Source organism: Sparus aurata, chromosome 21 (assembly GCF_900880675.1).
Source record: "Sparus aurata chromosome 21, fSpaAur1.1, whole genome shotgun sequence".
Lineage (NCBI taxonomy): Eukaryota > Metazoa > Chordata > Actinopteri > Spariformes > Sparidae > Sparus > Sparus aurata.
The window spans coordinates 30,517,578-30,540,281 of record NC_044207.1 but is presented as its reverse complement, the minus strand read 5'-3'; the positions used below and the strand labels follow the sequence as shown (position 1 = coordinate 30,540,281).

At 42.8% G+C, this 22,704-nt stretch overlaps 2 protein-coding genes across 3 annotated transcripts in view; one reads left to right on the top strand and one right to left on the bottom strand.

Annotated features, from left to right (window-relative positions):
• Nucleotides 1–422: 422 nt before the first annotated feature.
• inhbab (inhibin subunit beta Ab) lies at nucleotides 423–7,121 on the bottom strand. 2 transcript variants are annotated; one of them, XM_030403140.1, is made up of 3 exons: nucleotides 6,701–7,121; nucleotides 6,077–6,522; nucleotides 423–3,422 (listed from the first exon to the last, which is right to left on the bottom strand). In XM_030403140.1, exons 2-3 carry the CDS (start codon nucleotides 6,492–6,494, stop codon nucleotides 2,638–2,640), a joined length of 1,203 nt encoding a protein of 400 aa, XP_030259000.1. In that variant the 5' UTR covers nucleotides 6,495–6,522; nucleotides 6,701–7,121; the 3' UTR covers nucleotides 423–2,637. The 2 variants fall into 2 exon arrangements, with proteins under 2 accessions (XP_030259000.1, XP_030258999.1); XM_030403139.1 differs by having other exon boundaries at nucleotides 6,077–7,121.
• Nucleotides 7,122–15,939: 8,818 nt separating this feature from the next.
• The window catches only part of amph (amphiphysin), a 38,741-nt gene continuing 31,976 nt past the window's right edge, over nucleotides 15,940–22,704 (top strand). The window contains exons 1-2 of the mRNA XM_030402450.1: nucleotides 15,940–16,113; nucleotides 18,483–18,563. Coding sequence (XP_030258310.1) covers nucleotides 16,045–16,113; nucleotides 18,483–18,563 — 150 coding nt within the window. The 5' untranslated portion in view covers nucleotides 15,940–16,044. The remainder of the gene's footprint in view (nucleotides 16,114–18,482; nucleotides 18,564–22,704) is intronic.

Genomic DNA, 22,704 nt, shown 5'->3' with positions numbered 1-22,704 from the left:
CCAATAATGAGTTAAATACAGTACCAAGACTATCATTATCAGTGCCCACGTGAAAATTTAAATCACCCAAGATAATTATTTTATCTGATACTTGATAAAAAACTGCAGAATTCAGAATAAAGACCAGGAGTGCGGTACACTCTTACAAACAAGATTGGCTGTATTGTTTTCCAGGTGGGGAGAGAAAGACTAAGAGTAAGGCTTTCAAACGAGGTATAATCGTGATTAGGTTTAGGATAGATTAAGCCAAAAATGGCTGCAGCTCCACCTCCTCGGCCAGTGTCTCGAGGGATGTGGTTATTAATATGACTGGAGGGAGTGGATTCATTAAGGCTGACATATTCTTCATTACACAGCCAGGTTTCAGTGAGACAGAATAAGTCAGTGTCATGATCTTATATTAAATCATTCACTAAAAGAGCTTTGGATGACAGAGATTTAATGTTTAACAGTCTGGAAACACTGAATGCATGTAGCACTGCTGTGTGGCGTTACCTCTTGCTTCATTTCAGCGCCCATGTTAACATGTCCCTCCCTCCCTCTTGTCTCACTCTTTCAGTGGGGTAAAGAAAAATCACGTCATCATATTTATTGATCATTATCAAAGTCAAACTCCATGTAAACAGACAGTGCAGGCAGGAGCCACGCTGCAGCCGCCACTCAGCCTAGTTGAACACAAACACGTGAGTGCCACCATGCAGCACACAGCCATGCAGTGTGTCAAAGCAGTTACACATTTAATGTTCCTATTTTTTGAACAGTTGTAGAGTAAACTTTTATCAAGTTTTGTGTGAAACACCTCTTTTTCAAATTGATTTTAATGGTCGGAGGACCGACAGTCTCAGTGGGGGTTAAGATGGGTAACTGCTCCACAAGAAGTGCAGAGGAGCATGTAGGACTGCAGCTCTGCCTCCTGGTCTCAACTTTGGGTTGTCATGGTTTTGGACGACTAACAAACTCTGTCAGGTTTCTAGATTAGACAGCTGCTTCATCAAAAGTGGGATGTACTGTATGCTATCTCTCTTAATCAGGTCAGGTTTTCCCCAAAAAGTCTGCCAATTACATATGGAGTCCACAGAGTTTGCTGGACACCACCTCGACAGCCAGTGGTTGAATGATGACATGAGGCTAAACATGTCATCGCTTATCAGATTTTGCAGGGGGCCAGAGAGAACGAACTTAATTAACAAAGACATGTTTTACAATCTTAATATATTTACGACTACTCTTAGCCCGCAGTTTTCCATTTTTACACAGTGTCACCCGCTCTGGCCCCCGGAATGCATTTGACTATGGCTGCTGGTGTGTCTAACTTCACCTTCACCTTTCTGAGTATCTCAGCTAGTGTGTTGATGAGTGAAGAACACTAGAAACATGAACAGATGTTGGTGGTGGTGATGGCTTCTTCTTTTTGTATTATGCCTCCTTTAGACAGTCACCCACCCACTGTCCTCCTTGGACGGCTAGTGAAGTTAACGAGCTACACTAGGTCAGTGGCCCACTGGCTATTGAGGCCTTGCTAACTACAGCAGCTACAGATTTGTTTCCATCTAGGGTTAACCCTAACTCTATTTCCACTGTGCAGAGCTGCGTCTCCAATTCACTAACCCTCGCCTCCAACACAACTAACAAACTACATGTATTACATTTACCAGTAGATGGTATTGAAAGTTTGAATGGAACAAATGTTTGTTTAAATGTATAACAAGTAATTAGTCTGTGTAGTGAAGAATGCAACAAAACAATCAAGTTAAACTACAGCAGCATAACAGCTGACCAGAAATACACAGCCAACTGAAAGGAAGCAATGCATCAGTATTAACTGATGACTTCAACAGCGTTAACTCATGTTCATCTCTTACAGGCTGCAGAGTTCAACACATCAAGGTGAGTTACAGTTTCAGCACCTAAATCTAAAGGGTTCATCCTCTGAGGAGCAGGAAAGACATCATCTAGTTTAATCCAATCAGATGTTGAAATCAGTTCGTTTTTACAAATTAATGAATGTTGACAATGTTGACAGTTTATTCAATGATGAAGCTAAAAAAGCAAATAAATTATACAAAGTTGGCAACAATGTTTCATAGTTTTTACAATGAAGAAACAACCAAAAACTGCTGAAACAGTTTCAGTGTTTTTGTTTGACCAGTTAAATAATTCTTACTGATAATACTCACAGCTTGTTTTAACTTAATTAAACCAAACTTTCATCATCAGTGTCATCTGTCTTTGGCTTTCTTCTGAAGTGAACCCTCTGCCAGGAATGTTATCCAAATATCAGCACTCGAAATTGATAATTAATAATAGTAATAATAATAATAATAATAATAATAATAATGTTGGTTGCCCATTTTTCACAGTTGCATCTCAACATCCAAGATTATTCCTCAGTAAACAGTCAAACATTAAAAATTTTCCTCTCACATATTTCCTATATGGATAGAAAACAACAGACGAACAGATAAGTGTAGACCGATGAAGTATTGCATAGTATTCTCAGGTCGTTCCAATGTGGAAAAAAGTCTCTCCCAAGAAGAAACACAATGCCTCGGCACTAAACATAAATACTTTATCTTTACTTGGAAAGTGTTGATCTGATGTTTTCTTGCAGGAGAGCAGGAAGTAACTGTGTAGTCTTTACGAGCAGCCGCACTCTTCGACGATCATGTTCTGGACGTCTTTCTTAATGATCTTCTGCTCTTCGTTGTAGTAGAGCATTGACATGGCGCGCAGCCTTGTCGGCACGCAGCACGACTTAATGTTTTGAAAGGGGCTGTAACCCCTCATACGATAGTGATTGATGACTGTTGAATGGAAGGAGAGCGACGAGCCGCTGACGCTCGCCATGTGGTTTGAACAGTCGCCCTCGCAGTAGTTGGCATGGTAACCGGATGGAGCAATAATCCAGTCATTCCAGCCGATGTCTCTGAAGTCCACATAAAACTGTCGTTTGCAACAAACGTGTATTTTCCCATCACACTCCAGACCTCGTTTGACTCGCTGCAGAGTCTCCTCTTCTCGAGCTCGCAGCACCACCATGAGGAACGGTCGGTGAGACTGATCTCGCTCTCCTGCTCGCTCGGCATTGGCAGGCACCAGGACAGGTGAGGCTCCGGCCTCAGTGCACAGCAGGCAGGAAACCTGCATGCTGACTGAGCTTCCGCCGCTGTCCAACAGGGTCTGAATGCTGCGTGATACGCCGAGGGTGTGCCAACCACTGCGCCGGGTGTCCACCATCTTCTCTGAAACACACTCCTCCTCCTCCTCATTGTCATTGAGCCGCAGTAGCCGCAGCATCACTTTGCCTTTCGCTCTGTTTCCCTTTGACACCTTCAGGAAGATCCAGACGTTTGCCTGTTCAACCACTGACGAGCCAGCACCCTCCTTCGAAAGGTCAAAGGTCACCATGTTCAGAGTGTCTCCTGCAGCAGCAGAGCTTAAAGTTAGCATGACAGCATGTATGCAGGAATTAGCCACACCCATCACTGTGAGAAGCTGTTTATTGAAGCGAAACATTTACTGTCTGATGTTAACAACATTTATGTAAATCACAGGCAGCTTACAGAAGTACTCTACTGTTTTCTATCAGGTTCTAATGGCTCTTCTTACTGACTGTGGGTATTTGTTGGGATGGAAGTCAAACCCACTTAAAAATCAACAGGAACCTTTTGACCTCAGGAGAAGATAAAGAATGTAAAGTTGTTCACTCATCTGAAATGAGCAGTCTGACATGACGAAGAACAGGTTGATAACAACATGTTTGATAAATGTTGGTGTTTCTTTGAAGAAAAACATCCCACAAAGTTTTTTCTTAATTTGATCATGCTGTTGAAGCGAACAATTATGAGCATGAAGACACTGTGACCCTGCTGTCTGAACTGGCCCTCTTCTCTTTTGTCTTCATGTCATTTGAATGAATGAACAAAGAAAATGTCATTATTAATGAAAGCATGAATGGAGCCGCTGCCTCTAAATATACTCGATGTGAGCAGAGACACTAAAAAAAGAAAGGCCTGGTTTCAAGGAATGCTGTTAACAAGTCCACAAACACACACACGCACACACGCACAGACACACACACACACACACACACACACACAGACACACACACACACACACACACACACACACGCACAGACACACACACACACACGCACAGACACACACACACACACACACACACACACACACAGACACACACACACACACACACACACACACACAGACACACACACACACACACACACACACACACACACAGACACACACACACACACACACACACACACACACACACAAACTCTTTGTCTGTGCTGCAGAATAATTACTGAGGCCCAGATTTGTCTGAATGAGGAGATTATTTACGGCCTGAGCCCACTCGGTATGCCCCCCCCCCCCAATTCTCGTTACTGTCCTCTAATTTTGAGCCTTTAAGGGACCTTTTTAATTAAAGATTCCTCTCAAACAGAAGACTATTTATAGCACAAAGCCATTCTGTACATTTATGTAAGCAAACAAGCAATTGGACAGTGTGATTGGTCATGAGCTGGTTCATGTTCACAGAACATTTAAACAGTTTGTCAAACTGTTTGCTGATTGATTATTGTTAAACTTCAGTGAAGCATTTGATTCATGATGTGGACTGTAACATCAAACTCTCTTACAAATCCCATTAAAAAGAATGCAATACATCATTAAACCTAACATGACCTAGAATAAAACAAAACTTAAAATAAAACTTATATGTCATAATCTGGAATTCACCACCTGTTCTATGAATTTCATATATTACAATAAGTTCAAAGGCATGCTATACAGGAGCTGTCACTGACTGTTTTGAACACACAGGTGCAGAAGGCATTCATTCATCCTGAACTCAGCACAAAACTAAGAAAACAAAAAATCCAGACATTCATAACAGATGGACACCAACACGACTATATTTGTACCAGTCGATACATCTTTCTTTTTATAAAAAAAAAATGTTTTAACTTCCTTCTCTGAGTCCAGTTCAAATTTCAGATGGTCTCAGAACTGGAAACTTTCTTATACTTTTCAGTGATTGTCCTGAAAAGATGTTATTTTCACACTATGTGAGGTTGAGCTTGTGCACCTACTTCAGAAGAAGTGCACAGTGCACAGGGCTTTTAAAAAAGGCTGTAAATTACACCGGACAAGCTGTATGGAGCCATTGTGTACTAAGAAACTTCACTCAGCTTTCCGTCTACATGGGGGTGAGTAGATAATGACCAAATGTTTTGCTTTCTAAGTAAACTGTTCCTTTACACTGTTAATTCTCTGAATGTACCACAGCATCACAGATGAGTTGCAAATGCTCAGCTTTGAATTCATCAGCAGAACAACATTTTTTAAAAGTTTCCCTACTGAGGATGAAAAACTGAAGCTGCTGCAGATTTGACACATTTAGAATCAGCACTTGGAGTGAAACTCACAGTGCTCAGGTTTGGTCAGGTGCCTTTGTGATAGAAGATTTCGAGGCAATGGAGAAAAACAGAGAAAAGTAGACTTCAATCAGACTCAGTAGAATCAATGGAATCAGTCTGTGTGGCTGCAGATAGATTCTTACTGTGGACATCTGGAAACAAACTTTGACCTTTCAGGATTTTTGGGAATGAGCTGATGACAGACAGACAGACAGACAGACAGAGAGGCAGACAGACAGACAGACAGACAGACAGACAGACAGACAGAGAGGCAGACAGACAGAGAGGCAGACAGACAGACAGAGAGGCAGACAGACAGACAGACAGACAGACAGACAGACAGAGAGGCAGACAGACAGACAGACAGACAGACAGGCAGACAGACAGACAGGCAGACAGACAGGCAGACAGGCAGACAGACAGACAGACATCTCTTGTGCAGCTGATCTTCAGTAAACCTCAGTAGAATTTCAATCCAATGACTTCATGAGAGGTAATCCTTCAGATATACGAACAGTGTTGAGGCAAGAACTCACCCGTGTTGCCCTGTAACTGTAACTTTTGAGCTTTTTCTGTCTTTCTCTGGCCTGGTGAGCTTGAACTGAAACCTTCTGATTGGCCTGTAGACTCACCTGGCTCTGCAAAAGTGATGATTTCAGACGGTGGTTCAGGTGGGGGCACGGTCCTGGGGCCCTGACTCTCCTCCTGGATCTCCACGCTGCCGTCTTCGGTCACGTGGCCCACGTGTAGTTTCTTGATTGCATTGAGCAGCGCAGCGCGTGGTACCGGCTGCGTCAGGTTGGGCCGAGCGCTGAGGTGCAGCATGTTGAGGATGTGGCGTTTAACTGCCTCCACCATCTCGCTTTGTCCTCCCAACGCAGACGAGTTCCTCCTTATCTGAGACAGAGAACAGGAAGGACAGTCCGAAGATGGAGCACCCGCTTGGAGCTGAGCAGCCACATCAACCTCCGGAGCCGGAGTGACTGTTGGAGATGCGTCAACGGGAAGACTGATAGCCGTGAAGAAGAAGACGGCAAACAGAGCATTCATGGTTCAACGTGGACAGTAGAGTCGGTATCTAAACATTCAGAAACGCAGCAGATGAGAAGTGGAAGCAGTTTATAAAAGTTCAAGGTCTTTGAGATCAGATCCTCACAGAACCAGCTGAGTCCAGCAGTCAAGTCAGTAGACTCAGTAGAGTCTCAGTGAAGAGAAACAACAAATATAGAATTCACACTGAAATTAAAAATCCTCACAGAGTCAACAGAGTTCACAGGTGTGTCTTCTGGTCCTTAGTCTGGTCCTGATGGTTTGGTGGTCTGTGGTCCTGATAGTTCTGGACCTCTGTGGTCCTGATAGTTCTGGACCTCTGTGGTCCTGGTAGTTCTGGCCCTCCTTGGTCCTGATAGTTCTGGTCCTCCTTGGCCCTGATGGTTCTGGTCCTCTGTGGTCCTGATGGTTTGGTGGTCTGAGCTGAATGAACGCTGTGTGCAGGGTCACTCTACTCTCTCCCTCTCTGCTCTGTTACTGTAATTATACCTCTCTGCCTGTTTAATCCCTCCCTCCTTCCACAGAGGTATTTCCCTTTGAGTACCACACACACACACACACACACACACACACACACACACACAATCACACACACACTGTGAGTAGTCTCTCAGAATATCTCAGGACTGTTTGTGGTGTTTCCTCCTGAATGAACGTCACGACAGAAGAGGAGGAGGAAGGAGGGAAGAGGAGGAAGAGAGAGAGTGTCCCTGATTCATTCATACCACACACACACACACACACACACACACACTCACACAGACCAGAGATACACACACTGATGACTCAGCGCAGCATCATCATCACCTCACGTGGAGGAGAAACTCCGTCGGTGTGAAAATAATTTTTAGACTTTGTTGTTAAAATCAGAGTCCTGCAAATGGCAGATGGAGCCACTCAGAGCAGACTGACACACACACACACACACACACACACACACACACACACACACACACAAACTGTGACATCAGTACGCCCTCTGCTGATGGGACTCAGGTGTTACAGCATCCTCCTCATCTGAGCGTGTCTTCTGACTCACCTTTTGTCTTTTCGAGATGTAGACACAAACTGCTGTACTTATTTATTCAAAAAAACTAAATTAATTAATTTGTGAATGTATGGAAATGCCTTCTCAAGCCTTTGTTAGTTTAATAATACTGTCTTATTATATAATTGTCTCAGTATGAAGTTGTGACATCATCAGCTTTTAGACTGGTTCCCTGTAAACCTCTTTTTGACTTTGTTATTCTAAAATCTCTCAGACTGGTGATCCAGTGGACATTCATGCCTCAATTACGGGCTGAAAGAATTGACAAACCCACATTGTGTCCTGAGTTGTTGTACTTATTACTCTGAAGAAAATGAGAATAAGCAACGTAGTTGTCCTTGCAACAACAGCAGCAAAATAATACCACTTAGAAATGCTGACAGGGGTTCTGTTTCCGCTTTAAGTTCAAAAGGTTCAGTTGTCACTGAAATGATGTTAAACATTCAGGACTGATTTAACTGTTAACTAGGGCTGTCAAACGATTAATCGCATTTTGTCCATAGTTAACTAGCGATTAATCGCAATTTTTTTGGCACATTATTTTCTGTTCTAAATGTACCTTAATGTATTTTTTTTCATGTTCTTAACACTTTTGAGTGGTGCACATTGCCACGAATGCCGGGCCAATAGAATCGGGCCATTATCCGGTTGAGTGTTTTGTCGTCCCCCATGTGCCCAGCCAGCGGGTTATAATGAGCCACCTGGAAAACAGTTTCCCGGTGGCTTTTTTGTACCAGCAACTGGGTAGTTTCTTTTCCTGTCTAAGTGTCGGGACTCACTCTATACAATCTGTCCCTAATCAATGTAAAGTGTGGATATGCCTGCGCGGCGTCAGGGTGCACCAAATGACCATCAATTTTTATCACTTGGTCGAAGGGAAAGCGTAGAGTATCATCACAAGACTGCTCGAGTGGAAAATCTTCCATGGAGTGTAATAACCCTCCCCAGCTGAATAGTCGGACAATCTCGCGTCACCGCTGAACACCGCACACATATCCTATGTCCCTACCGGTCGTGAATGCACCCCTACATATTGTCCCAATTTATTAAACCCAGGCCAATCTGTCCCCAAAATTAGAGGGTGCACCAGGCGGGAGCTAACCACAGCCTAACCAGCCTTAACGCTATGCTTTTTTCTCCTGTTGTGTACAACTGATGGTTTGTGTCCATTTGCAGAGGTGATCCATCTTTGTAAAAGGTAGCTCTTATCATATCACTTGAAGTATGATGTTGACAGCACAAAGTCTCCTTCAAACAAAGTGAATTCAGGAATTTCCAGGACTGCATCAGAACCGTGAGTTCTGCTTGCACCGACCATGCACATAGGACTTGGTTTCAGCCTCTTTTATTTAGTTCAAGCCAACCAAACACACACTCGCAGACCCAGGACCCGGACGCAGCTTGTGCTCTCCTGCTCCCGTCTGCCTGCTTGCTCATCACCTGCCAGCCATCGCCACGTGGAGGGACGCCACTCTATTTCACTGGGCACACTCTGGAGAGCTCAGCTCCACTCACCAACCACCACTGGTGGCTTTGCATTTACTGTTGGGAACCCAACCATCAACTGGCCTCCTGTCCCCATTGGTTAAACGCCCAGCCTCACCAGTCTCAGACGGAGTTCTGGTGAGTAGTTCTGTTGTTCCAGCTATTCCCCGTATGAGAGTTAATTTTGACGCTACTTTGTGCTTAAATGGTGGTGACATGGTTGTCAAGGCCTTAGTCTAACTTTATAGACACAGAACTGGTTAGGCAGAACCAGATTGGTACCATTCCCATTGATACACCCCTAGTGGTCAATGCACTTAATGGTGAAGTCTTAGCTCACATTTCCCATGAAACTGTTCCCATTCCCCTGTTGCTGGCTGGTAACCATAATGAGCTAATTGGTTTCCACATTATGCCCTCTACTGATGCACCTGTGGTACTCGGTCTTCTGTGGCTCCTCAGCCATATCCCAGTGATTGATTGGGTAGCTGGCAGAATAATTAATTGGAGCAGTCACTGTCATTCCTTGTGTCTCAGATCAGCACAGATTAGATCACAGCACCAGTGTCCCCAGTCCTCACTACCCAGAACCTCCAGACTTGTCCTCTGTGCCTCCCGCCTACCATGACCTGGCTGAGGTGTTTAGTAAGGAGAAGGCCCTATCCTTACCACCTCATCGGCCTTATGACTGCCAAATAGACGTGTTGCCTGGAGCCCCTTTTCCAGCCAGCAGGCTTTACAATCTGTCGGCACCAGAACGCGAATCAATGGAACAGTACATAGGTGACTCCCTCAAGTCAGGTATTATCCGTCCTTCCACTTCTCCCCTTGGAGCTGGGTTTTTCTTTGTGGATAAGACCCTGAGGCCGTGTATTGACTACCGTGGGCTGAACAACATTACTGTGAAGAATAAATACCCTCTGCCTTTAATCAACTCTGCTTTTGAGCCCCTACATGGCGCCACAGTCTTTTCCAATCTGGATCTCTGCAATGCTTACCATCTGGTCCACATAAAGGAGGGGGACAAGTGGAAAACCGCCTTCAACACACCTCTCGGCCATTTCGAATACCTCGTCATGCCTTTTGGTCTGACAAATGCTCCTGCAGTTTTCCAGGCTATGGTAAACAACGTCCTCAGAGATCTACTCAACCGGTCTGTGTTTGTTTACCTCGACGACATCCTCATCTTTTCCAAAATATTGATGAACACATTATCCACGTCCGCCAGGTTCTCCAAAGGTTAATGGAGAACAAGTTGTACGTGAAAGCTGAGAAGTGCGAATTTCACGCCTCATCTGTAACCTTTCTGGGCTACATAGTGGAGAGTGGGTAGGTAAAGGCAGACCCTGCGAAGGTTCGAGCAGTGACGCAGTGGCCTACAGTCTCAACCAGGAAACAACTACAACGCTTTTTGGGTTTTGCTCATTTTTACTGCCGTTTTGTCCGCAACTATAGCCAGGTTGTGGCTCCCATGACCAAGTTAACATCTCCCTCTATACCATTTGTGTGGTCCCCAGCTGCTGAGAAGGCCTTCTTGGTCCTGAAGGGACGCTTCTCCTCTGCTCCAGTGCTCATCCAACCAGACCCCTCCAGCCAATTTATCCTCGAGATGGATGCTTCGGACGTAGGAGTGGGAGCAGTGCTCTCACAGCGCTCGGCAGGTGATAAAAGATTACATCCATGTGCTTTTTTCTCCAGAAAACTATCACCTGCCGAGAGAAACTGTTGACAACCGGGAGCTACTCGCTGTGAAGCTGGCATTGGAGGAATGGAGACACTGGCTGGAGGGAGCAGATGCTCTCTCTCGACAGTTTGGTCCCATGGAGGAGGTACCAGCCGCACCTGACACTATCCTACCCAGTTCCTGTTTGGTGGCATCACTGACCTGGGAGATTGAGACAACGGTAAGACAAGCACTCACCACTAACCCTCACCCCGGTGGTGGTCTCTTCTACGCAGACGCTTCTGGTGGCCAACCATGCTGGCGGATACCTAAGAATATGTCCAGGCATGCACCGTCTGCGTCAGAAGTAAGGCTTCTCACTGTCCTCCGACTGGTCTCCTCTGCCCTCTCCCAGTGCCCGGCCGGCCTTGGTCCCACATCGCCCTGGACTTTGTCACTGGCCTACCTCTCTTGGAGGGTAATGAACAAGAAGATGGCGGATCGCCGCCGCACTCCAGCACCTGACTACAGGCCCGGCCAACAGGTTTGGTTAAACTCTAAGGATATTCCTCTCAATGTTTCTCATAGAAAACTCGCCCCACACTTCATTGGTCCTTACGAAGTTGAGGCAGTGATCAACCCCTGTGCTGTACATCTCAAGCTCCCTCCAGCCCTCAGGATACACCCCACTTTCCACGTTTCCCAACTGAAACCAATGATTTCCAGCAGTCTGTGCCCCCCGCCAGGGGTATGGTCCTGAGGAGAGGAGGGGGGTACTGTCATGATGGCATCATGGCAGCACTTCTTTTTCCTCTTGTGTCATTGTCTGTTTTCCCCTGTGTGTGTGATCCTGCATGTCTGTCCCCTGCTCTGTGTCTGTCTCTCTGAGTCCGTGGGCGTGGCTATCTTGATGCAGGTTGCAGTCAGGTGGGAATCATCAGCACTGATCACCTCCCCTCCCCCCAGTATAAGAAGACCGGCTTGAGATTCACTCATCGCCAGATTGTTCAGTCAGCTAGAGCGGTATTTTGTTGAGATCCTGGCTCCTTTAAGTCTGTTGGTTTTTCTAGTGACCTTAGCTTGTGAAGCTAACCCTCTCCTTTGTTCTTTTGTCACAGTTAGCCTTTTGTGCTCTACCCTCTCCACCTGCCAGCCCTGTTCAGAAGGATTTGTTTCTCCACACCGAGGACGCCATCGCCACGTGAAGGGACGCCACTCTATTTCACTGGGCACGCTCTGGAGAGCTCACCACCACTCACTTCACCTTGACTCTTTGTTGACGTGTCTTGCTCTTGGGTCCAGTTTCCACCGTGCATCGTTCACAACAGATGGAGTTCCTCTCACCCTACTCTCCATCCCTTAACCCCATTGAGGAATTTTCTCAGCATGGAAAGTATATGATCGCCAGCCACATACACAGATGACCCTTCTGGCTGCCATGGATGCAGCGTGTGATGGCACTCTAAAAGAATCTGTCTACACTGCATCGCAAGAGAAGATATTAGTTGTGATGTGGATGAGAATTTGTAGCCCAACAGACAGGAAGGTCAGGAGGTGTGGGAAGACTGCACTGTGATTCCTACAGCACTGCATGTACAGTTTTCCCTAAGGAGATCGTCCTATGTTCACATTTCTACTTTTGTTTTTTGTATTTTTCTTCATGCTATGCAGTGCTGTCTTTTCCTTTCTATATCGCAATGACATGGTCTGTCAACACATTACAAACAGTAAAAGCACTAATGTGAATCCTGTCCAGTTTCTTGCAATCAATCCCCCACATACACTAAGGTGTAACTTACAATTTACAATAATTGTCATCAGAACTTTAGTCATAGTTCACATCAGAACACCCCTCCAGAGTACACTGTTATATTCACAACATGACTAAGCAATTTGACTGTCTTGTCTGCAAACAATGACACAAGGACTTGTCATTCTAAAGGCACTGACATTGTAGTTTCATTTTCGGGTCAAGCTCAGTTTCTCCATACATGGGGTATTTTTATGATAGCATGAAAATAGCTATTTTTAAAACACTAAGAAGGCTCAACAACATGAAACTTTGCTCGTAGTATCACCAGGGCACGGACCTAATTTTGATGGGGGACACAGGGGACATGTCCCCTGCACTTTTTCAAAAGGCTGTTTTGTTACGCTATATTTAACAAAGACACGTCAAGCACTAGGACCAAGCGGAAAACGGCCGCTCAAGCTGAAGCCTGTTTCCCTGAGTTTAGACCCGCCCACAAGCTCCTCGATTGGCTCTGCCATGTCTTGTGTGATTGGCTGTCCCCGCTGTAACTCCATCTTGCTTGCACACCGGTCTGCTAGTTGCCCAGGGGTCCTTATTAATCTGCCACTGTGAATTGGGCGTTTGTCCTGCCTGGGTCACGTCAGCTAGAGGGATTGTAATATCAGAGGTTTCATTTACATTAACGTTTGAATCGGTGTCCATGTGCGTATGTGTGTATGTGATTGCTGTGTGTGTATGTGTGTTCGGTAATTAGGTGCAGCCAGGATGTAAATTACCAGTTAATAATAGCCGGGGCGTATATTTGTTTTAATTACTTAACAGACCAGGCGTTTAATTCAACAGTTGTGCGTCTTCTGCAAGTGTAGTTGTTGCGGCGGAGGAAACTCATCTCTGCTGTTACTCACGGTGCTGACATTTGTTTCGCCATGGCCCTGATCATTTTGTGGTACACTCTCTTGTGGCGTGCCCGTTTGCTGATAACTCATCCCTGCATGTTTATCTCAGGCTCCTCGCTAGCCTTCTCCCATCCTGCACCAGGCAGCCTGGCCCTGTTGCTGTCCTCCCGGACAGACGCTGAAGCTCACTTTGATTTTTTCGCCAATCTCTCACTCTCATGGGTTCGACAGAGAAACATCTATCGGCTGCTTCTCCCGAGTTTTCCTCTACGTATTTTACGAAGAAATTTTAAATTTCAAGTCGTACTTTTTATTGTTTTGCTGCACCGGAGCCATGGCGACTGACAGAAAGCAGCACAATACATGAAAAAGGCGAAGAAGAAAAACTTGCAGCATCTTCTTCCTTGATTTTAAAAAATAAATAAATTAGACTCGGCATTTATTTGGAACCGAAAATATACAAAAAAATATGCAAATATACACCTTCACCCGGCGTTTAAAGGGGACCCTGCGGTTAATTGAAACCCGGCTATTATTTGATAATTTACGGTACTCAAAGAAATGCGTTACAGCCATCCTGCAACACCTTCACTGGCTCCCAATAAAGCAGCATATCCACTTCAAGACCCTCCACATCAATTACAAAGCTCTCAAAAATCTTGTAAAGTGTCTTTGAGTTTTATTGAAAGTGCTGATAAATAAAATATTATTGTTATTATTATTATTATTATTATTATTATTGTAGAGCCTCAACAATGCAAATATTTTAAAAATGCTTATATTCAATGCCAGAGATACTTATTTTCATGTACTTTTATGTTGAAAGGCCGCAACTGTTTAAGAAAACACCAACAATGAAAGATTTAGGGAAAAATACAATAAAACCACGGATTACAAATGTGATTTTATACATCAAAACTCATGAGAATTGTGAAACTAAATTTTTTCCTCTATAAAATGAGGTCTGTTTACCATATATTCCAAAAATAAGTGTAAAATTGGTGGCACTGTCACCGTGAGTGAAGTTGACTAACAAGGTAAAACACAGAATTGGGTGATAATGTTTTGCTATATGCTTCACAACCAGTCAAACCAAAAAAGGGAACAGTAAACTTAAAAGTAGCAATAGAAACCTAGAAGAACTACTAGAAAACACAGTGAACTGAAAGAGTTGGAGTTTTATTAAAAATACTTGTGTCCCCCCCACCTCTGAAATCAAAATTGTGTCCTTGCACCAGGGTCTCTACACATGAACACGAGCATTGAGAAACGTTGGGCCTCATTCACCAATATCTTCTTAAGAATATTCTTAGATTCTTTCTTAAGTTGTTCTTAAGAGGTTCCTTAAGAAAACCCTACGTCAAATTCACCAACTCGTTCGTAAGCCTCAGAATTGTTCGCAGCTGTGCTCTTACATTGATGAAAGCCATAGCAGCAATATATATGTCATTGTTTTGCGGGCCTTGGATGGAGAAATGCCACGTATAAATAGGGTGGGGGCGTTACTAATTGATGGCATGTTTCCAATTTACTTGATTTATGTTAAATCATTGGCACATTTAATTTATTTTACAATTTAAATTCTTTGTAAATTACCAAAAATATGAAATGAATAAATAAATAAATAAATATGACAGAATTATCACTGTAATATTGCATTTTATTGAACTACACAAGAGAAGAAAACACAACCATGCCAACATTTCAGCACTGAAATGTGCGTAAGAGTACTCCTGAGTGTTCGTAGGATTTGTTCTTGCCTAAGAAAAAATCCTAGATAAGAAAAAATTCATGAATGCCACAATCTTCGTAAAATCTTCGTAAGTGGGACTTAAGAACAAATTTATTCGTAAGAACGGTTCATGAATGAGGCCCAATGTTCTCAATGCTCGTGTTCATGTGTAGAGACCCTGGTGATACTACCAGCAAAGTTTCATGCTGTCGAGCCTTCTTACTGTTTTAAACAGAGAGATTTTGATTTTGCTATCGTAAAAGTGCCCGTAGCACTGAGAAAATGAGTTTGACCCGAAACAAAAAGACACACCTTTGATTAATAATGATAATAATAATAATAATAATAATAATGATAATAATAATAATAATAATGACAACAACAGTAACTGATAGTACGCCTGTATCTTTCTACCTGAATGTGTTTCCCTCAGCTTGTGCAGTGATTGGCTGCTGATTTGTGGCTCTTTATATTTCATGAATCTTATTGGTCGATCAGGTGAATGGCTGCTGTTGACATCAAGTCTTTCATGATTTTTCTAATTTAATCAGAAACTTTAATGGATCTGATTTCTGATGGGTTTTTTTTATGTCAGCACCTATCACTTTTGACATCACTTCCTGTTGTTTACTGGACACACAGTCAAGAAGTGAACCCAAAAATAGCAGGTGTAATCTTCTTCACCTGCACACACACACACACACACACACACACACCTTCAGATGAACTGCAGAGACACGAGGACATTTGATGATGTCATTAGTGTTATGTATCATGTTATTTACATCTAACTGTGTATTCAGAAGCATCTAAAACGGGATCATTACAACCATAGAACCCAATGAGCTGACGGAGCGTTGTTAAACCCCGCCCCCTCCACGCACACACACAAACACACACACACCTCCCCCTCCTGTCAGCTCGTCTCGCGTTGATAATCCGCCTCTCTCTCTCTTTCTGTCTTGCGGACGTCATGGCGGAAATCAAAACGGGAATTTTCGCTAAAAACGTTCAGAAACGACTGAACCGCGCGCAAGAGAAGGTAAGAGCTGATGATGGTGTTGGTGGTGGTGGTGGTGCAGGTGGGGATGGAGAGATGGAGGACAGATGGAGGAGGACTGGGAGCTGGTTGGAGGCTGCAGGCCTGTCTCAGATTATTTAAATCTTCTACAGTGTTTCCTTTCATTTATATTATTATTTAGATTCTAATTATCAACTGGAGGGACAGTGACGTCATGATGTTTCCAAAATATGCACATAAAATAGTAATATCATCAGAATCTGACCGAGAGCGTTTTGATTGGCTGAAGCGGATTAACGTCCACTGTAACACTTCTCGATTACGTCACATGTGCGGTGAATTATGTCACGCGTGAATTTCACGTTTTGAAAAAATGACATGAGGAGGTGTTTTCCGTCTCCAAGGTCGGGAGAAGGGGGGCGGGGATGCCCTGGCTGTGGCGTGATGACGTCACTTCTGACGCCAGCTCAGCCATCTGCACGGCTGCCTTTACATATGTGTTTGCTATATATGTATACAAGTACACAAATACTAACTGTATACTGAATACTAACTGTGTTGAATTACATACAGACTGTATTGTGTCTATAAGTATTTTTATGTTTATTTGCATAAACATTATTTTATAGAATAGAATAGATGTTTATTGTCATTGTTTCAGAAACAACGAAACACAGTCAGCAGCTTTCGTTTGACAAAATCAACATCAATATAAACACGTATTAAAAAAGATTATTCCTGAATTTTAAAGTCAATTACATGTTTAAAAACAATTAATGAAAACAAAGTTAAGTGAACAATATAATTGAATTCAACGTAAAAAAAATATTTTTCCCCTCTTTAAAATCAAGTACTCTATTACTCTATAAAGTAATAACCTAATCTATTACTGTGTATATAAATGGTGAGGACTGCCCATGGTGCTGAAACGTCACCAGCTGGGTTCAAATAAGCTTTGACACTCAAACTGTTCACATGAAGACAAAAACTGACTCAACCTGTCACACAATGCATTCTGGGTGAAAAAGGCCTACATCCCTGCTGCTGTCTGCTGGAGGAAAACAATTCTGAAAACAAAATTCTTTAGTAGTTTGAATCAACCTGAAGCTGCGTCACTGTACGGGAGCATGCAAAAGCAGCAACATGGAGGCCTGTGAGCGGCAATGACGCACTTTCATCCCATGATGACGTGAGGAACCAAACTCCGTCCTCTGTGACCCACTCTTCGGCTGATTGGCTGTCAGCAGCAGAAACCCTGTGATGTCATAACAACTATGAGCAGGATGGTCATTTAAAGTTCCTCTGGCTGTCTGGAAATGTTATTTTTAATCATATTATTGATTTGGAAACCATTTCATATTGATGTCACATCAAAGAGCAGGGAGAAAGAAGAGACAACAACCTGTTGCCATAGCAACAAAGCTCTCACCTCAGGCTTCAGCTTTCAATGTTTGCTTCAGTCAAAGGTTTTAGTCATCTCCATGCTAACCAGTTGGTATTGTCCAATATGCATGTTTAGTTACATGAGATCATCTCGATCAGTATAGATATCCTTCTGACAGCTGGGTGTAACCCAATCCCAGCGTGCTCTGAATCATTTCATGTGTACATATTTCTGCAGAAACGAGGTCACATAACGTCAGTGTTGGTGTCCTGTCTGCGACTCAGTTTACTTGTGATCACCTGGTCCAAAAAGATTGGACTTCATGTCACAAACATTTTCTGTCATTTAGACAAAGTTCAAAGAGGAATTACATTTTCTTCTAACTTGTTTCCAGTTTTGTTCAGTTCACCTGCATCAGGCTTTTCTCAAATTCAGCTTCTTTGTTAGTCTGCGGTCAAGATGGTGTCTGTCTTTTAATGTTTATGGATGCATTTAAATTACAGCTGACTTGCTCCTTATATGGGCAGTCAGCCAACCAATGAAATCATAGTAAGCTGACATTTGAAAACAGAAGAGTATTTGTTCTGTGCTGACATCTGTCACACTGTGCGCTAATAAAGCTCCTTCGTGCTGCGTTCAGGGACACATTCAGCCGAAATGTGAGACAGCTGATTAAACATTAAACATGGGGCGGAGTCACTGTGAGCTGGGCTGCTCAGTTTTAATTCATGTTTTAAAGGTTTCTACAAATCACCTGTCTCTGATATGAACTCGGCTTTAGATCTTCATGTAAAGAAACAAACAGCATGTCAGTGGATGTTTACTTCCTGCCACCAAGGAGCTGCTGTCAGGCCTCACCCACACATTTGGATAGATTGATAAGATAAAGTCATCAGTGTTTTCAGATGATGAGGTACAAAATAATCAGAATAACTGTAAAATGTAACTAAACTGTTCTTAAAAAGTGTTAAAGAATTTTGATCTGTATAATTTCATACATTCTCAGGTGCTGCAGAAACTGGGCAAAGCAGATGAGACCAAAGATGAGCAGTTTGAACAAGTCGTCATCAACTTCAGGAGACAGGAGGTAAGAGACAACACGTTTCACTTCTTGGAAACAAATGCTGTGACAGAAAGAAGAAAGAGAGACAAAATAAAAGCTCTGATAGAACCAGAGGAAGTTTATAATGAAAAGAATGAAGTTTTTTTTTAATGTTGGTTGGTTCATGGAAATCAATTCTTTGCAATTGTTATGTTTCTCCTACTTATCCTATATGTTTTCCATACAGAATGTAAAGTATGGGACTGTTAAAAAAAAGCTACAACATATGCCATAACAAATGTCATTAATTTGGATCGAGAATCTTTTGTGCAGTGTCACCGTGGACTTCAACATGATTCATTAAAACACAAGCAGAAAGAAACATGTTGGGGTGAGAGAATTTTGGGGAAAACATGGTCAAAGTGGATTTTCTATTATTTAGCGAGAAGTGAAGGTGACGTTATTCAGTTGCATGCTAACTCATTTTAACTGTTGCCTGTCAACACTGTCAGCTGTTCTGGGAGGCCTCTATCATTGGCTGTTGTGGTCTGGCTTGGATGGCACAGATGTAATCATCCAGAATGTACTTAAATATCATATTATAAATATCAAACATGTATGATATTGTGATCTGAAGTTAAGGCTCAGACTACTTCTCATTTCAGCTGATCATAAACTAATGAAAACATATTTTTTGATATAATTTTTCTGCCATGACATGTGTACTGAGTTCATTGTATGTTAGCATACCCTTTAAATTAAATTAAATTAAATTAAATTAAATTAATTACTTGAATATGAGTATGAATATCAATAATACTACCTTTAATACTAATACTAATACTAGCTTTAAATTGTTTATCTCAACTTATTTCTGTCTAATGCTACTGTATATAAAGGATGGGTCTTAAATTAATTGAAAAGTTATAGCGAAAATATATTTTCAAATATTTCAATTGAATTATTTGCATTTTCAATGAATTATAATTTAATGGAAATTAAATTAATTTATTTTTAACTCATTGATTTCATGAATTAAAAAATATATGAAAGTCAAAAAGTAGTAGTTCAGTGGACATTTCAGTTGGGAAGAGCTTTTATTTTTAGCACCCTACAGTTCAACTAGCCACCATTTTTGATTTTGGATCAGATAGTTGTCTGTACCTGTCAGACAGACACCACAATAACATCCGGTCCTCATACACCTGCTGTAACACCTGAATGTATCCTCTGAGGTTCTCATTTATCTCATCTTTAAGTCACCTGCTTCTGTTCATGTCAGCTCAGGAAATATGTATTTAGACGGAAGCTATGGAAGCAAATTTGTACCATAATTCAAATTAAAATGCATTTACAGAAATGCTTTTTCATTTTCAGAATGTAGCTGCATTTTTTGACTCATAAATAAAATTAGTAATAAATCATCCAGATTGCATTTTCATTTTCTTCCTCAAAACTGCTCATTTTGTTACACAAAGACAAAGAAAACTGCTTTTTCGTTTTGAAGCCCTCCCCCCGCAAAAAAAAGGTCCAAAATTCAATTTGAATTCGCAATCCCAAGCGGCGCAGGAGAGTGACGTCAGCGGCCTCTCTTCTTCTTCAGCCCCCAGTCTGACCGACCGTGCTACGCATCTACGTTAGGGGGCGGCGGTGTGCTTATTCGACACTGGAGCAAGAGAAGGGACAAGAGGAGAGTGTGAAGGCTGTGTTGGTAGCATAGACTGTGGTACATGTTTTCAGAAACAGCGGGGAAATCACCACCATGTCCAGTTCTGTACTGCGGTCAAGCCAGCCATGGTTCGCGTTTGCTTGGTTAAATCAGCCGCACATTTGTTTTCCAGTGCGAAATTCTCTAACATTTACGGTGATCGTAATGAAGCCGCTTGAAGAGCTGCTGGCAGTGACGGTGGGTCAGACTGCAGACTCACAGTCAGACCCATGAAACACACACGGTACTTTACAGTCAGTATTCCCGGTAATAAACTGAAGGTATCAGCGCTGGACCGTACGTCGACGTCGCCCCCATATTGGATGTGGCAGCTCAGCCCCGTGAACTAATACAAGTCAATGGAGTGAACTTTATAAAGCTTCTTCTACAAAGTGCTATGAGCTAATGTCTCTCTCTCTCCCACACCCACGCACCTGCAGCGGGTCACAAAATCACCGGCCGCTTTATAGCCTGGAGCCCCGCCTTTCCGAAACCCCGCTGTTCCGAACATAGACTTCAATTCATCGTAATGGCGGGGTTTCCCTTTTTTTCAAAGACCCCGCTATTCCGAAAAGTCTATTGGGGAAACCCTCCATTCCGAAAACCCCCCACTCCAAACGGACTCAATCAGAAAGGAAACGGAGGCTGCACATTTATCCTTTTTTCCTTTGTGGGTTCAAACGGATCATGTGGCTGATTAACCGCAAAACAAGCCTACTTCATATTAATGACATAACGCTCATTATGCTTCAGCTGGACAAATGGCTGTGTTGAACTGAAATTATTTTATCATGCTAAATATCCGAAATTGTATGAAAATTGCTCCAATGCGTTATACCGATCTTCGGACATATTCAGACACAGCCTGATATGGGTTCTGAGCAAAGGAATGTCTGTTTTCTCCCCCGGTCTGTTGTCAGCAGGAGCGGGGGCTGCAGGCTCGCGCCTGGGTGAAGTGGGCTCAGGCCAGAGTTCAGCCGAGAGAGAAAAAATGTGTATTTCTTTTGCTCTGTGGGAGATCTCCCACAACAGAGTGGATGAGAAACCAAGGGGGACAGATCTGCCCAGCAAACATCAGAACGCAGAGTGCAGCCTTTGTCTGTGACCTGGTTCAGCACCCTGGACAGCTGCCTGCGTAACTGGATGTGGGAATTTGATGCATTTGAAGCCGCGACATTTGGTTTAGAAACGTCATATATAATAACATTGTTTCGAGTCGTAAACAGTTCTGTAAGTGGAAGAAATAACAATCAATTAGGCTATTAGTGTTAGTCCTTCTTCATATACTGTTGTGTTACAGTCGCACAGCTGGAGACCGCTAACAAAGTTAGACACAAGAGAGACAATGAATGATAACCCACGAAATGATGTGTGGTCAATATGACCGCTTATGGCTGAAATAGGTCAAACAAATCACATTTTCTTTTCCTTTTGTGTAATTTATATAAAAAACTATTCTCAATTAAAATACAGACACTTGTAGAAAAATAGTTAGAAGTCTGTAATGTTTGCATTTTCTTTACGTCGCAGATTGATAACTTAATTGTGATAATGTTCAAAGTTATTATTATTATTATTATTATTATTATTATTATTTCACATAAACACACACACAGCAAGTATAATGGTACAGTGCTAGGTATTCTTTTCGTGGTTCTTGGTGCTTGGAGCAATATTGTTGTTGTGGCATTCATGCCAATAAAGCGAATTTGAAATTTTGAAGAGAGGGAGCGCGGACGGGGGATCCGTTGTGTGACAGCGGAGCGGAGGGTCAGCAGCTGGATTTTGCACGCACGGTCAGTAGTATTAGTAGGTGTTTGAGGTTTATTACGTTTGCGGACATTATTACATTCAGTGTAATTATGTAACAGCCTTTGCGTGCGCACAGTTTGCGTGTGTAGGCCCGTGGTCATGATAATCCGTCTATGGCTATAAGAGATGGATACACAGTCAATTTCATGTAGTTTTTATTGAATCAAAAATACATAGGTAGCCTATTGTCTTCTCTGCTTTTTTTTTTCAAAGACAAACTGAGCAGCAGTGCTCAATCCACTCATACATTGTTAACCTTCCACAAAGACAAGTTATGTTAAAACGAACTAGCAGAGGGGTCATTCCCCGGCAGATCCACCCATGGGCCACAGTTTATTTCAGAGTTGTGCGAGTGCTGCTGGAAGTGGGGATTCCAGCAGCACGGATAGTGCGTGTAAAAAGATTAGACAAACGTTTAAATGTGTTTGCTGCAAGCAAAAATATACTACATAATAAATGAAGGTAGTGACAAAGGCCTATTAGCAATAAAAAACAATGAGTTGTGTGAGTGCGGCCGGCAGTGTTTGATGTAGGAAGTAATGTAAACTTGAAAATCAATTTCGGAACAGCGGTGTTTTGAGGGGAGGGTCGGAACAGCGGTGTTTGGGAGTGGGGGTGTTTCGGAATGGTGGTTTGTCGGAATGTCAGGCTGTCCCCCCTGGGGGG